Source organism: Meles meles, chromosome 3, assembly GCF_922984935.1.
Source record: "Meles meles chromosome 3, mMelMel3.1 paternal haplotype, whole genome shotgun sequence".
Taxonomy (NCBI): Eukaryota; Metazoa; Chordata; class Mammalia; order Carnivora; family Mustelidae; genus Meles; species Meles meles.
In genome coordinates this window covers 84082244-84098421 of record NC_060068.1, presented here as the reverse complement: position 1 = coordinate 84098421, position 16178 = coordinate 84082244, and the positions used below count along the sequence as shown (strand labels likewise).

The 16178-nt window shown below is 38.1% G+C and overlaps 1 protein-coding gene across 2 annotated transcripts in view; it reads left to right on the top strand.

Moving 5' to 3' along the window:
- The first annotated feature begins 585 nt into the window (after positions 1 to 585).
- The window catches only part of FCHO2 (FCH and mu domain containing endocytic adaptor 2), a 119958-nt gene continuing 104365 nt past the window's right edge, over positions 586 to 16178 (top strand). For both annotated transcript variants that reach the window (XM_045999185.1, XM_045999184.1), the window contains exon 1: positions 586 to 784. In XM_045999185.1, the coding sequence (XP_045855141.1) occupies positions 752 to 784 (33 nt within the window). In that variant the 5' untranslated portion in view covers positions 586 to 751. The remainder of the gene's footprint in view (positions 785 to 16178) is intronic.

Here is a 16178-nt window from a genome sequence, read left to right as displayed (position 1 = left end):
CTCCAGCCGGCCTGGTTTGCTAGGGGCGTGCTAGAGGTCAGCGGCTTCGGCAAGGAACTTGGTGCCTGGGTCTCGCGCTGTTCCAGAGACTCTCAGGCGACACTGGGCGTTTCCTCTTTTCCGGCCTCGGAAAGTTTTGTTTTGGTTCTTAGTTCCCTGTCAAGGAAAGGAACCCTACTGACCAAAGGTTTCCCAGTCTCCTCCCGGTGGCCGGAGGCCAAATTTCCCCCATCACAGCTTAACCAGACTTGGTCCCTTCACGATCCTCCAAGGCCGGGGAAGCGCGTCTTGCGTAAAGGAAGAGAGGAGGCAGTCAGGCTGCCGTATCCACTGCCACTGGCCGGCCCTCTTCTTCGTTCATTCCTGGGCCAGTACCCATCGTACCGCAAAGGGTGCAGGCAGTCTCCCCAGCGACTCTCCAAGAACCCTGCTCTCCACCATTCCCAAGAGAATACTCAATTTGGCCGCGCCCGCGCAGGGTAGAGGGGAGGGTCACTAAAACCTGGGATAGGATGAAGGGCGCATGCGCAACCAGGCGGTGGCTTTCAAGAGTTCGCCCCGCGGCAGCAGCCGCTAGGTGGCGCATGCGCCCTGGAGGGTGCGGGCCGGACTCCGGGAAGAAGGCGGCGGCGGCGGCGGCGGCGGCGGCGGCGGCTGCTGTGGGGAAAGGCTGGGGCGCCGTGGGGGCCGTGCCCGTGTTTACACAGCGGCGGGCGGGCGCGGACGCGGAACCTGGCGCGGCGGCGGCAGGATGGTCATGGCGCATTTCGTCGAAAATTTTTGGGTAAGAGCAGGATGTTGGGAATTGGGTTTTGGGGTGCGAAGCTTTCTCCGCCTGACCTCGGCCTGTGTGCTCTCCGGGCGGCGGCGTTGGCGGCCGCGGCGGCGGCGAAGGCTCGGGGGGTGAGGGCTAGCGTCCTCGCACCGCGGCCGGCTGGGTCCCGCCTGTATGAAGCCGGGCGGGCTGCGGGCCGCCGGCCGCCAGGTCTCGCAGGCTCGCAGCCCTTGCGAGGGCTGTCAGTGCGGCCCCTCAGCCCGCGGCGGGGACGCTTGGGGGCCGCCCGCCGCCCGCGCTGGGACAAAGCGCCGGATGGGGCGGGAGACGGGACCCGGCCGCGCGGGAGGCTTGGGGCGCTGGGCGCGCTCCACGGCTTGGACGCGGCCGCCGGGCCCGCGGCGCGGCCGCCTTTCGCTGCGCGCTGCCAGCAAGCGCGGGCCGGAGCCGGGCGGAGGGGGCTCGCCGCTGTCCCGCGCCGCAGCCCCCATCTTAGCCCTTTTGCCCCCTGTGGTTTCCACACGGAGTACCTTGCGGGCTTGGCCTGGATCAGCACTTCCTCTCGGCCTCGCAGCTCGGCTCTTTGGTCTGCGCCCAGGACTTTGCCTCTGGGCCTGTTCACAAAGCGTGTAAAAGTTGAATTTAATGTAACTGGATTCCTTGGGCTTAAATGCAGGAAGACTTCCCCTTGTGCCCTGCGCTCCTTCCCCTTCCTCATTCTTTCCACACCCCTCTTCTTAACTCTGTATTAGTATTAGGTGGTTCTCTGAGAATGACTTCCAGTCACCGTATGGGGTGTTTTTCTGTAGTTATTGTTTGTTGTAATGGGAAGTGCAGTGCAGCCGAGTGCGGGAGAAGGAGCATGTTTACCCCGGTATCTTGGGTCAGTCTCAGTTTAGGTCCTGACAGCTGCAAGTACTACAGCTCCATTTTAGTTAAAATTCAGAAGTAATTAAAGGAGTGCTCTTTCAGGGAAGAAGAGGTGTGTCTTAAATTCTTATTTCTAAGTGTATCACGTATGGACTTAGTAATCAAATCAGCTCCTAGTCATTTGGCTTGAATGTTTCTTGTTTTCCGCAAGCGACATAAATACGAGGCATTAGGTTTTTCTTTAAGAAATAGCCTTACGGGGCGCCTGGATGGTTTAGTCGTTGGGCATCTGCCTTTGGCTGGGGTCATGATCCCAGGGTTCTGGGATCGAGCCCTGCGTCAGGCTCCCTGCTCAGCGGGAAGCCTGCTTCTCCTTCCCCCCTTCACCCTGCTTGTGTTTCCTCTCTCCCTCTCTCTCTCTCTACCAAATAAAAAATATTTTTAAAAATACCTTAATGAAGTTACAGCTCACATACTATACACTCAGTTAAGTGTACAATTCAGGGGTTTTTCGTCTGTGCAGTTCCGTCACCACAATCAATTTAGAACAATATCATTACCTCAGAAAGAATCCCTTTATCCATTAGCAGTCATTACCTCCTTCGCCCCTAACTCAGCCTAGGCAATTTACTAATCTATAAATTCTGCCTGGATAGATTGGTCTCTTTGGACATATCATATAAATGGGATCATATGTGTTATCCTTTATTGGCTTCTTTTCCTTAGCGTGTTTCCACACTTCACCCGTGATGTAGCATGTTATCAGTACTTAATTGCATTTTATGGCCAAACATTCCATTGTGTGTGTATACCACATTTTATCTCTTCATCAGTGATAGACGTTTGGTTGTTTCCACTTTGGGGCTATTATGAATAATAAATACTGCTATGAACATTTTGTACAGGTTTTTGTGTGGAAATGTTTTCATTTCTTTTGGGAATGGAATTGCTGGGTCATGTTGTTACTCTTTAACATTTTGAAAAACTGCCAAACTGTTTTCCAAAGTGACTGCATGGTTTACAATCCCACTAACAATGTCTGATGTTCCAATTTTTCTGCATGCTGCAACACTTGTTATCGGTCTTTTTGTAGTGGATGGGTGTGAAGTAATACCTCATTGTGGGTTTGATTTCTATTTCTCTGATGGCTAATGTTGAACATCTCTTCCTGTGCTTTTTTACATATTTTTAGAGAAATACCTTTTTAGATTTATTGCCCATTTTTAGATTAGGTTATTTGTGTTTTTATTATTGAATTACAAGAGTTTTTGTATGTTCTGGGTAGTTTTTTTAATCAGATACATGATTTTATAAACATTTTCTTCTATTTTGTGGGCTTTTGTTTTTTCTTGATACTGTCCTTTTTGAAAACTTAATTGTTTTTAAAAGTTGTTATTATTTTTAAAGATTTTATTTATTTGAGAGAGAGAGATCACAAATAGGCAGAGAGGCAGGCAGAGAGAGAGGGGAAGCAGGCTCTCCGCTGAGCAGAGAGCCCGACGTGGGGCTCAATCCCAGGACTCTGAGACCATGACCTGAGCTGAAGGCAGAGGCTTAACCCAGTGAGCCACCCAGGCGCCCCTTCAAAGTTATTTTTTTTTTAAATGTTTTTTAAAGATTTTATTTTTATTTGACAGACAGAGATCACAAGTAGGCAGAGAGGCAGGCAGAGAGAGAAGGGGAAGCAGGCTCCCTGCTTGAGCAGAGAGCCCGATGTGGGGCTCCATCCCAGGACCCTGGGATTATGACCTGAGCCGAAGGCAGCGGCTTAACCCACTGAGCCACCTAGGTGCCCCCAAAGTTATTTTTAATTGAAGTATAGTTGACGTGTAATATTAGCTTCAGGTGTAGGATGTTCAACAATTGTATATATTATGACATGCTCACCAGTGTAAGTGCCATTACTGTCGTACAGTATTATCGACTATTTCCTATGCTTTCATCCTTGTGACTTATTTTATAGCAGTAGGTTTGCACCTCTTAATCATCTATTTCACCTGTCCCCACTGTCCCCCGAACCACCCGCTTTTTTCTCTTTATGAGCATTTCCGTTTTTTGTTCATTTGTTTTTTTAGATTTCATATATAAGTGTGAAATCATACGGCATTTGTCTTTTTCTGTCTAACTTGTTTCACTTAGCATAATATACTCTGGGTCCATCTGTGTCAGAAATGGCAAGATTACGTTCTTTTTTATGGCTGAGTTGTCCATTGTGTATGTGTACCACAGCTCCTTTATTCATCTATGGATGGACACTTAGGTTGCTTCCATGTATGTTGGTGATTGTAAATAATGCTACAGTAGACATAGGGGTTCATATACCTTTTTGAATTCATGTTTTCATTTTCTTCAGGTACATATCCAGAGGTGGAATTACTGGATTTTATGGTATTTCTTTTTTCTTTTCTTTTTTTTAAGATTTCATTTATTTATTTGACAGAGACCCAGCAAGAGAGGGAACACAAGTAGGGGGAGTTGGAGAGGGAGAAGCAGGCTTTCTGATGAGCAGGAAGCCCGATGTCGGGCTCCATCCTAGAAACCTGGGATCATGTCCTGAGCCGAAGGCAGATGCTTAATGACTGAGCCACCCATGCCCCAATTTTATGGTATTTCTATTTTTAATTATTTGAGGGACCCCCATATTATATTCCACAGTGGCTACACAAATTTTCATTCTCACCAACAGTTTGGGACTGTTTCCTTTTCTCCACAACCTTGCTGACACTTGTGATTTCTTTTTGATAGTAACCATTCCAACTTGTGTGAGGTAATTTGATATTGTCCTTTGAAGCATCAAATATTTAAATTTAGAAGTCCAGTTAATTTATTTGTTATTACTTATGCTTTTATTGTTTAATCTAAGACGTTTTTCCTAATCCATGGTCACAAAGATTTACTCGTGTTTTCTTCTATGGGTTTTATAGTTTTAGTTCTTATATTTAGGCCTGTGATCCATTTGAAGTCAGTTTTCGTGTGTGGTGCCAGGAGGAGGTTCAGCTTCATTCTTTTGCATGGATATGTAGTTTCAGTACCTTTGTTGAAGGGCTCCTCTTTCTCTGTTAAATACTCTTGACACCCTTGTCAGAAATCAGTTGACCATAGATGTATGGGTTTATTTCTTGATTTTTAGTTGTATTCCATTGTCTGTCCTTACACTAGTCCTACACTGTTTTGATTACTATGACTTTGTAGTAAGTTTGGCATCAGGAAGTGAGAGTTTTCTAGATTTGGTCTTCTTTTTCAAGATTATTTTGCCTATTCTAGGTCCCTTGCCATTTCTGTATGAATTTTAGGTGTAGCCTATCAATTTAATTAGTTTATTAATTTAGGTACAGTTGATGTATATAACCTATCAATTTTAGACTTAAGGTTTTAGGCAACTTATAAAACTATTAATTGGATTTAAAATTGGCATCCCAAAATGTTTTGCTTTTTTTTTTTTTTTTTAGTTTTTTTTTTTTTAATTTAAATAATCTTTACACCCCATGTGGGGTTCTAACTCATGACCCCAAGATTAAGCATGCTCTTCAAACAGAACTATGCAGGTGCCCCTTGAATGTCTTTTGATGGATGAATGTGTTCTTGGGGTTACTGAGTTCCTCAGTCGATTAAACATTTTAAGCATCTGCCTTCAGCTCAGGTCGTGAACCCGGGGTCCTGGCCTCGAGTTCCATGTCAGGCTCTTGGCTCAGCATGGAGTCTGCTTTTCCCTCTGCTGGCAGCTCCCCCTACTTGTGTGCGCTTTTGTGCATGCTTGTGAGCTCTATGACTCTGACAAGTAAATAAATAAAATCTTAAAAAGAAAGAATGTGTTCTTTGATGCTTGCTGACTTACTACCAAATTGTATATTAAGGTTTTTTTCAGAAATTGAAGTATAGTTTGCTGCAAATTGTACATTAGCATTTTAAAGTTATCTTTTGTTTCTGTTAATTGAGCTTTGAATATAGCCTTGTCTAATGATTTTTGGCTATTATGAATAATGCTTTCTACGAACATTCTTTTATCAGTTTTTGGGTGCGCCTTGTTGTCCTTTCTAAGGGAGGAACAGGAATAAATTTGTATATCTGAAATTTAGAGAAGATTTCCAGTCTAATTTATGTTTTTGTCTTTTCACTTCCCCACTATTGAACACAAACAGTTAAATAGATTGCATTTTATTTATTTCCAAGCCTGGGATTAGGGCTGTAAACTCTAAACTGGAGCTTTATAAGAAGTTCCAAAGGAGGACTAAATGAAGTAGGGAAAACTAAGAACAAGAACTAAATAACTTCAGAGAATTTGATATTTGTCTAAGACAACTTAAAAATTTACATATTTTAGAATCATTTATAACTTCTTAAAATTACAATATTAGTTTCACTCTTCTCCCCCAATATTTAAAGTAGCACTGTCAAATGACAAATGACAAATGTCAAATGACAAATGACAAATGACAAATAAAACTTGTCAAAGTGAGGTAATAGGAAACTTTAAAGTTTTAAGTTTCTAACCAAACAACCTATTAATTGTTGTTTTCCCTACATATAAAAAGACAAACCTTTTTGTTGTGGCATTTGTTAGAGGAAAGTTTGAATCATTCAAACTATTTTCAAGCTCTTTTGAAAGTAGCACATCCTGCCTTTTTCTTTAAAGTATGGTTTTTCTTAACTAAAACGGTATGCTACATTACGAATTAATATTATACTTTGAAGAGAAAAACGTATTTAAAACTTCCTATACAACAGGTGGTTTGTTGCTGATAAGTCATTTTTTGCCACAAAGTATAGTGCCTTTGATAATCAAGTTGAAAATGTTTTTGTTTTTCATTAAAATTGGGTAACAAAATTAATTTTGATAGAATTCCACACTATTGCCTTGGTATATAAAACAGTTGTTAGTCCTTCAAAAGATAATCTAACTTAAAAACCTTTTTTGCAGATACTATAGTATCTCTGTACACTGTTTCTCAGAGTAGGGTACTAATTTATAGTGCTCTTGAGATCGTCTGGGTCAGCATTGCACTGTAGTAATTAAAATGGCTTTATGTTTTCATATAAACCCAGATTATCTAATTGAGGAGTTAAATTTTGAAAAAAACCTGTTTTTTATGTATAATTAACATACAGTGTAATTAGTTTCAGGTGTACAGTATACTGATTCAGCAATTCTATACATTACTCAGTTCTCATCATAAGTGTACTCTTTATCCCCATCACTATTTCCCCCATCCCCACACTAACCTCTTCTCTGGTAACCAGCAGTTTGTTCTCTATAATAAAAAGTCTGGTTTTTTGGTGTGTTTCTTTTTTTGTTTTGTTAAATTCCACATATGAATGAAGTCATATGGTACTTGTTTTTCTCTGAGTTATTTCACTTAGCGTTATACTCCCTAGGTCCATCCATGTTTTTGCGAATGGCAAGATTTCATTCTTTTTTTATGGCTAAGTAATATTCCATTGTATATATTCATCTTCTTTTATCTGTTCATCTATATGGATGGACCTTTGTGTTCCTTACATATTTTGGCTATTGTAAATAATGCTGCAATAAACATAGGGCTACTGCTTATATTTTTTTGAATTAGTGTTTTCATATTTTTTGGGTAAATACCTAGTAGTAGAATTACTGGATTATATGGTAATTCTATTTTTAACTTTTTAAGGAATCTCCATAGGGTTTTCCACAATGGCTGAACCACGTTGCATTCTCATCAACAGTGCATGAGGGTTCCTTTTTCTCCACATCTTTTGTGTTTTTGATTTTAGCCATTCTGACTGGTGTGAGGTGATAACTCATTGTGGGTTTTTTTTTTTTTTTTAAGATTTTATTTTTTTATTTGAGAGAGAGAGAGAGAACATGAGTGGGAGGAGGGGCAGAGGGAGAAGTTTGTCCAAGGAGATTCTGCACCCAGCCTGGAGCCTGATACAGGGCTTGATTCCACAACCCCAAGACCATGACCTGAGCTGAAATTAAGAGTCAGAATGCTCAGCTGACTGGGCTGCCCAGGCACCCCTCTCATTGTGGTTTTGATTTGCATTTCCCTGATGATGAGTGATACTGAGCATCTTTTCATGTGTCTGTGGCCATCTGTATATTTTCTCTGGAGAAATGTCTGTTCATGTCTTCTGATTTTTTAATTGGATTATTTTTTTGTTTTTTGTGTTGAGTTGTGTAAGTTCTTTATGTATTTTGGATACTAACCTCTTAAAAATTTATTTTTTTAAGGAATGGATTTCATTGGTGATAGTTATTTAAGGGGAAAAATAAAACATACCTGATTTAAATACCTTATAAACCTTATTTTATATAATAATACTCATGCCTATAAAATAGTAAGTATTCTCCTAAAGACATCAAGTATTCTTTAGCATATATTACATTGTAATGAACTGACATTTTTAGTTAGGTGACCTTTTCCAAAAATTATTCCAGTCAGCACATCAAGAATGAAATAATTATCTTGGGTGTTTTTATCCTGAAGTATTTCTTTGTTTCTTGTCCTTATTTCTTTTATTGTTTAACCAGTACAGAAATTTTGTCTGTTGGTTTCATTGGTATTGGAGCACTTGGTTATATTTCCAAAATTTGATCTATCATTTACATGGATAAACTGGGAGGATTAAAATGTTTTTTAAAAACCTGGAATTGGGGGGCGTCTGGGTGGCTCAGTGGGTTAAGCCTCTGCCTTCGGCTCAGGGTCATGATCTCAGGGTCCTGGGTTGGAGCCCCGCATTGGGCTCTCTGCTCAGCGGGGAGCCTGCTTCCCCCTCTATCTCTGCCTGCTGCTCTGCCTACTTGTGATTTCTGTCTGTCAAATAAATAATTAAATCTTAAAAAAAAAAACCTGGAATTGCTATTAATAGGTCTTGTGAAGTGTAAAACGTTATATTTTTGCTTGATTTTTAAAAAAAAAGATTTTATTTATTTATTTGACAGAGAGATCACAAGTAGGCCAAGAGGTAGGCAGAAAGGGAGGGGGAAGCAGGCTCCCTGCTGAGCAGAGAGCCCTATGTAGGGCTCAATCCCAGGACCGTGAGATCATGACCTGAGCAGAAAGCAGAAGCTTAACCCACTTAATCACCCAGGTGCCCCTGCTTGATTTTTTTGTAATCTAAATTTAATATCCTAGGGAGACTAACACCTATACATACACCCACACACATGTATTCTTGGGGGTATGACCCATATGCAAATTGAAATATATATATTTTTAGAAAACTAGTTGAGGTAATCATAGATACCCGGATTGTAGACTTTCTTTTTATTACTTGAAATTTCCAAATACTGCTTATGATATGATCCCATTGGGTGGTGTACTGAAATTTAAGAAGTGTATGTGTATGCATATTTACATATACATTAATTAAAACATTTGCAAAATTTATGTGGTTCAGTATTCAAAAAGTACCAAAGGGAACACAGTATAAATTTTTTTTTTCCTCAGCCTCCAAAATCTCCACAAAGGCAGTAACTGTTACCGGTTTCTTACATAGCTTTCCAGAGATGATCTCTGTATATAAACAAGGAAATTATAAACACTAAATTAGAATGTGTTGTTGTTTAATTGTTAGCCAGTTATCCATGCCCAAATTGTTTCCAACTGCAACAAACTAGGAAAATGTGAACTACAGATTCATCTAAGTTGGTTCAAGTAAACTTGACAGGTAGACATAAAATCAGCATTTTAGATGGCAGTAAATTTTATTGTGAGGCCCTTAGAATTTTTGGGAGGTGGAATGGTGGTTTGTTTTGTATTTTTGCTTTAATTGTAGGAGAAATTTGAAAGTGGGAAATTGATACTGATTTAGTCTGTGTAAATTCAATTCAGGGGAAGGATTTTAGAACATTGACATGGAAAGGATAAAAATTTGCTGTCTGGGTTCTTTTGTAGCCACGCACACTAAATCCTGAGTGCTCTAATCCTTTCAGAACTACTTAAATTATTTAGGCAAAGGCATGGGAGAACAGGTATGCTTTATATCATCGTACACATTTGGCTAACATAAGCTTTTTGGAAGTAGTTTTTTTGAGTACTGTTTCTTGAGGTTATCCATCCTGGTTTGGCAATTCTAAAACATTTAACAAAAGCACCCTAAGAGGGACGCCTGGGTGGCTCAGTCGTTTAAGGATTTGCCTTTGGCTCAGGTCATGATCCAGCATCCTGGGATTGAGTTCCACATCAGGCTCCTTGCTCAGCAGGAAGTCTGCTTCTCCCTCTGCCTGCCTCTCTCTCTCTCTGTCAAATGAATAAATAAAATCTTTAAAAAAAAAAAAAAAACACCCTAAGAAATTCATATAGAAATATGGTCCCATGGAGATGTAAAGGGAATAAAGGTTTGATTTTCAATTTACCTAGTGTGGAAAGATGTTAGAATATTACAGTTGGAAGAATATTAGTAGCAGTTTGGTCCACAGAGAGGAGCATAAGTTGGTCAGATGTGGGGGAGAAATAAAAACAGTACAACAGAAGCTGAGACCTAAAATGGTAACTATTGGTTAAGTTGCTAGAGAATATTGCTGGGATAGCCAGATTCAGAGGATTAAATTGAGAAATGATTAGTGAACTGTAGGATGAATTTGAGACACACAAGTCCATTAGTTCCATCAGGAACATGCTCCTTGATGGAACAGCAGGAGTAAAGGTTATAGAAGATAGGAGAAGCATGTTTGCTTGCATTTAGGGATAAGATGGGAAGGTACAATATAAGTAGAGCAAATTAGTGATGCTGGACCTTAATACTAAGAAGTGTTAGTTTTTATTTGATTGAAACAAGAGCAGTGAAGATGGCTTTCCTTTTTAATTTTAACCATTGTTATGTGATAGGTAGAACAGAGAGTACAGAAGAAAATTAAAATTATATATAGCTTTTCCCTGTGTCCGCTGAGATTTTCTTTACAAATACATGAGGGCGACTGGGTGGCTCAGTGGGTTAAGCCGCTGCCTTCGGCTCAGGTCATGATCTCAGGGTCCTGGGATCGAGCCCCACATCGGGCTCTCTGCTCAGCGGTGAGTCGGCTTCCCTCTCTCTCTCTCTGCCTGCCTCTCTGTCTACTGGTGATCTCTCTCTGTCAAATAAATAAATAAAATATTAAAAAAAAAAAAAAGAAATACAACATGCACAGTGGGTTCTGCTGTATCGTTCTGTAGCTTGGTATTTTCAAATGATATCACCGTCAAGCATTTTTCTCATATGATTAAGTATTCTTTGAAAATATTTTGTAGTGACTTTCATAGGTTTCCATGGAATAAATAGGTAATTTTTAAAACTGCTCCTAAAAAACTTTAAGTTTTTTTTAAATTTATGAATTAGGAGATTTAACTATTAATATGAACAAGATGTCAGTTTAAGAAGGTAGCCTTTGCCTTTGAAGGCACAGAATGAAGAGTTTTTGAGAAAGCTGAAATTGTTTTTATTTTTTTATTTTGAGATTAATGAAAATTACATTCATTTACAGTATATTACAGAAAATTTAAAAGTTATAAGACAAAAAAATTATCCTTTTTGCTTCTGCTATTTTTGTTGAAGCCATGTAATATCTTTTAGGTGGCTTTACAGATTTAATATTCTGGAAGAGGTGAGTAACTGAAGACATTAGGGAGTATTTGAGGGGTTAGAAATAATTTCTTTAATGTGATAAGGTTTATTTTCTTCAGTCAACCAACAAATGTGTTTGAGCGACTTCTGTACCTGCAGCAAGTAGTTCTGACTGCTGAGCAGTGCTTGTTTTGCATCTTCAATCACTGTTTTTTGCTTTAAAAACATCTTGCCAATGGTTCTGTAGAATAGTTTTGATGATCATACGTGAAAATTTCAATGTATAAATAGAAGGTTGACTAGAAGAGATTATAACTTGTGGTTAAATGTGCTATTCACTTATAGAAAAACTGCTTACATAAGAGCTAGAGCAAAAGGAAAATGTAGAGCGGTAGGAAGTGATGATATTTATTTATTACCTTTGAGGTGGTTTGAGGTTGAGGAAGGTTAAGCATGTTATTTGCTGTTCACATGACAGCACCTTCTGACCCTTTGATCCCCTTCCAAAAATTTTTAAAAAGATTTAAAAAGGAACAAGGTAAAATAAACTTATCAATTCATAGTCTGATTGTACAGTATACATTCTCTCCTGCCTGCTTTCTAGAATCTTGGAGTCATCAGAAGTGAGATACCCAAGCTTTTTGTTTTTAGTGTTTCATTTACTGTTGCTCTTAAAAGGTTCTTTGAAGGAGAAGTTTCAAACCATTAACTAAAAATCTCTGGGATTTATAGCTTTGTGTTTTTCCACTATTACTATTCATGGGTCTTAAAAAACCAAGGTACATTAAACAGTTCCATTTTTGTTAAAATAGGTATTTCATTGCTTTGTTAATAGAGATGCATTTTTTTCTTCAAGTGGGGAGTTGTTAGGTTGTATTTTATATTTATTTAAAGCCTTTGAGTTTCCAAAATAGGTTTGATGACATATTCAAACTTTTTAACTTGAAATTTCAAGTATGTCTTGTAGATTCTAAATTAGACTAAAAAAAAATCTGAGTATTTCCAGTGACTTGGTGACCTTACTTATAACTTAACTATCTTTTTAGCTAAATTTTAGTTCAGTTGATAATTTTAAGTGCAAAACTATGCATGGTGTGATCTCATTTTCCTATTAAAAAGTAACATATGGGGTGCCTGGGTGGCTCAGTGGGTTAAAGCCTCTGCCTTCGGCTCCGGTCATGATCCCAGGGTTCTGGGATCAAGCCCCACGTAGGGCTTTCTGCTCGGCGGGAAGCCTGTTTCCTCCTCTGCCTCTCTGCCTGTTTGTGGTCTCTATCTGTCAAATAAATAAATAAAATCTTAAAAAATAAAAATAAACAAAATAAAAAGTAACATGTTACTATATGTATGGGAAAAGGAATCTGGATTGTTAAACATCAGACTGTTAAGTGCTGTCAAATTAGAGCAGTAAGAGGAAACAATAGGCCCTGAGAAGTTTGTGTTTTCTTAAAGGACTTGTATAGTTCTGGACTAAACATCTTCAAAGGATGGTAAGATTTTTTTTTTCTACTTCCTATTAGGAATTATTTCAAAGATTTTTAACACTTGTTTATATAGGATTATAAGAAGATTTTGTTTGCCCCAGGCCACAATCATTGGACTTTTATGAAAGTGCTATCTCTTTGTAAAGTGCATGGAGACCAGCAGGTAAAAGATCCTATCTTAGTTAAATCTTCAAAATAATTGTCTTCCTTGGGTCAGCAATGGTGTTAATAGCAGCTTTTGTCAGTTAATACTGCAAATCTCTCTACAAGAATTAATTGAAATAGATAAAAATACTTGCTCATGCCTTTGACAAGCTTATCATGATATATTTAATATATTGTGCAATTCACTTAAAGTGTACAGTTCAGTGGTTTTGGGTAATACAGATAGGTGCATCCATCATCACAGTCAATTTTAAAACATTTTCATTACCTCAAAAAGAAAACCTGTACCTTTTATCACCTACCTCACAGTCCTCCTCCCTAGCAGTCCACTCATCTACTTTCCATCTCAGCATATTTGCTTATTCTGGGCATTTCATATAAATAGAATCCTACAATATCTGGTCTCTTGTGTCTGATTTCTTTAACTTAGTGAAATATTTATGATATTCATTAAGTCACATGTATCAGTGTTTGTTTCTTTTTATTGCTGAATTATATTTTATTTTATGGGTATACTCTATTTTGTCTTTTTATTCACTGGTTGATGGACATTTAGGTTGTTCCTAACATTGAACAACTGGGTGATGGACATTAAGTTGTGTAGCATTAGGCTATTTTTGGCTGTTTTGGTAATTGTCCTTTTTTCCATTGACAGTGTATTTGGGCAAATTTTAAAAATTAACAGTTAAAAATCTGCATTTTTAAAAACTGTAGTCTTTTAAAAAAAAACCATATATATTTTTTATTGTAGTATATATATGTTATTTACTTAACCAGTAATATTAATGGATTTAAAAAAATTTTTTCACTATTATAAATAGTACTTCAGTAAATATTCTTCCACATTTATCTTTGTATGTGTGTTTGTGTGGTATAGATTCTTAAAAGTAGAATTGCTGGATCAAAGGGCATAAATATTTACAGTTTTAGTAAAATATTAGAGACCAGAAGACATGTTTAGTCGTAGTTCTATTTGATAATAAAGGCCTGTTGTCAAGTTATTTGTGCGTTCATCATGTATTTGTAGTTAGCCAAGGAAAACAAGGAAAAAAATATGTTTATGTTGAAAATAACAAAAACATATCCACTTCAAGGTCTCAGGTGATAAAATGGATATGCAATTCAGGAATACTTCTTGCTGTTTTACTTTTCTTTGAATTAGAGCCACCTACTAAAAATGTCAGTGGCTGCTGTAAAAATGATAGCACCTTGTGGAGGTACTTCTAGTTAAAAAAAATACTGGGTAATCTCAAACAGTGGCAGAATTATAATCAGTTAAGATTGACAGTTTCAAGAGTGGTCTCTCCCTGTTTTACCAGAATTTTCAGTGTTTTGTGCAGGTGAAGACACTGAAGCCAAATGGGTCTAAACCTGAGCTCCACTGCTCTGTCTTCTTCATTTTTTAATATATAAATGTGTATATATTTAATATTTAGTCATCTGTTATCAAGGCTATAAATTAAGTTTTTGACAAGGTAACAATATGACTTGTGTTCTTTATTAGACACTTTGAAAAATTTTTTTAGACTAAGTTGTATGTGTTTGTGTGTGTATGTATGTGTGTGTGTGCATGTGTGTAGAGAGTGTACTAGTGCCGTTTGAAGTAATAAAATTTTTGCTTAGTTTGTGCTAAAGGAAAGTTCATGAGTAGTAAATATTTGTGTTAATAATAATACGTTTGTGAAATTATTAAAGAATAGTGCCTGGAGTCAGATTCATGTTTTTCGACTTCAGTAAATGAATGAATCCCTAAATAGGAAGAAATGACAAGTGGTTTTGTAATCATGTAGGGTGTTTGTTTTCAGTGGTTAGTGCCTTCTGAGGCAGGCTTCTTCTATATCACATCCTTACTAGAATGAGTTTTCCTTGTCTTTCCAAGTGAAGACCTGACGGATGGAATAGCTAGCACTATTTCCCAGGGTGTGTTATTGCTGCCATATTAATATTGTTATATCATATTAAATTAATAATCCTCATTTCCTTATTGGGAATTTTAACTAATATGTTATTTGGATATCTGAAGTTCCTGGATAAAGAGCTTACTTCAAGGACTTCTTAATAAAAACCCAGATTTCTGAATATAATTTAACCTTTCCTTGATTGCTTAACATTTTTAATACTTTAACAGTGAAGCAAAGTGCTCAGGACCTTATTGCTCCAATTACTTTACTTTCTTTCTTTCTTTCTTTCTCTTGTAAGCCTGGTAAATAGTATTTCTAATAGTCTTTGTGCCTATTTGAATAGCCCTTTATTCCCAACTCGCTTCTAATTTGAATATGCGTAATGCACATTGGGAACCCAGGTAACCTGACTGGTTAGATATTTTTTTAAAGATAGATATTTATTTATTTGAGAGTGAGCGAGTGAGCACAAGTGGGAGTGGGGGGAGGGGCAGAGGAAGAAAGAGAGTCAGACTTCCTGCTCAGCAGGGATCACAACCCCAGCTGAAGCAGAGGCTTAACCAATTGAGCCACCCAGGTGCCCCAAATATGACATTTTATTTTATTCTATTTTTTTAAAAGATTTTCTTTATTTATTTGAGAGGGAGAGAGAGAGCGCGCGCACACACATTGGGGGGAAGGTAGAGGGAGAAGGAGAACCAGGCTCGCTGCTGAGCAGGCAGTCCCACGTGGGGCTCCATGCCAGGACCCCAGGATCATGACCTGAGCTGAAGGCAGATGCTTAACTGACTGAGCCAGCCAGAGTTTCCCCCAAATACGACATTTTAATTTATTATATATATGGCAAAATAATTACTTTTATGTTCATTTACGAGTTTGTTAGGGATCACTTCAGCATAACTGGAAGTTTCTGTGTTTCCTGATTTTGGTGAACTGTGAAAAAATTAGGGTTCATATTGTGTAATTCTTGCTTATTGTATTGCTATTTCCAGCAAAGATAACGGAATTCTTCATTGTTATTTTCACCGAAGAAAAAGAAAAACTGCCAATTGAGAAGAGAGTTATTGAGCTTAGTTTATTCATAGTCTCTGTTTTGTTTATAAAATTGGTATTGTTTTCTTCCCTATGGCTTACTTTAGCATTCATTAGAATAAACGGCAGTAAGGTTTTCTAGGATTGTGTAGTGGTTTTGTTCTGTTAATTTCCCATTAGTTGAGGATGAGGACTTGCCAATGACTATTACTGCTCTTTTGTTAAAATTTTATCTTTTCTCACTTATCAAGTTGTTTAAGTTTACTAAAAGATGCATTAGTTATTATAAAGCATTTTGTGGTATTAAATGTGTAAGTGATTAGTAATAGGCTGTCTTGACTCAGAAGTCAAGATTTACTTAATTTTATTTTATTTTTTATTTTTATTTATTTATTTAAAGATTTTATTTATTTGACAGAGACAGCAAGAGAAGTC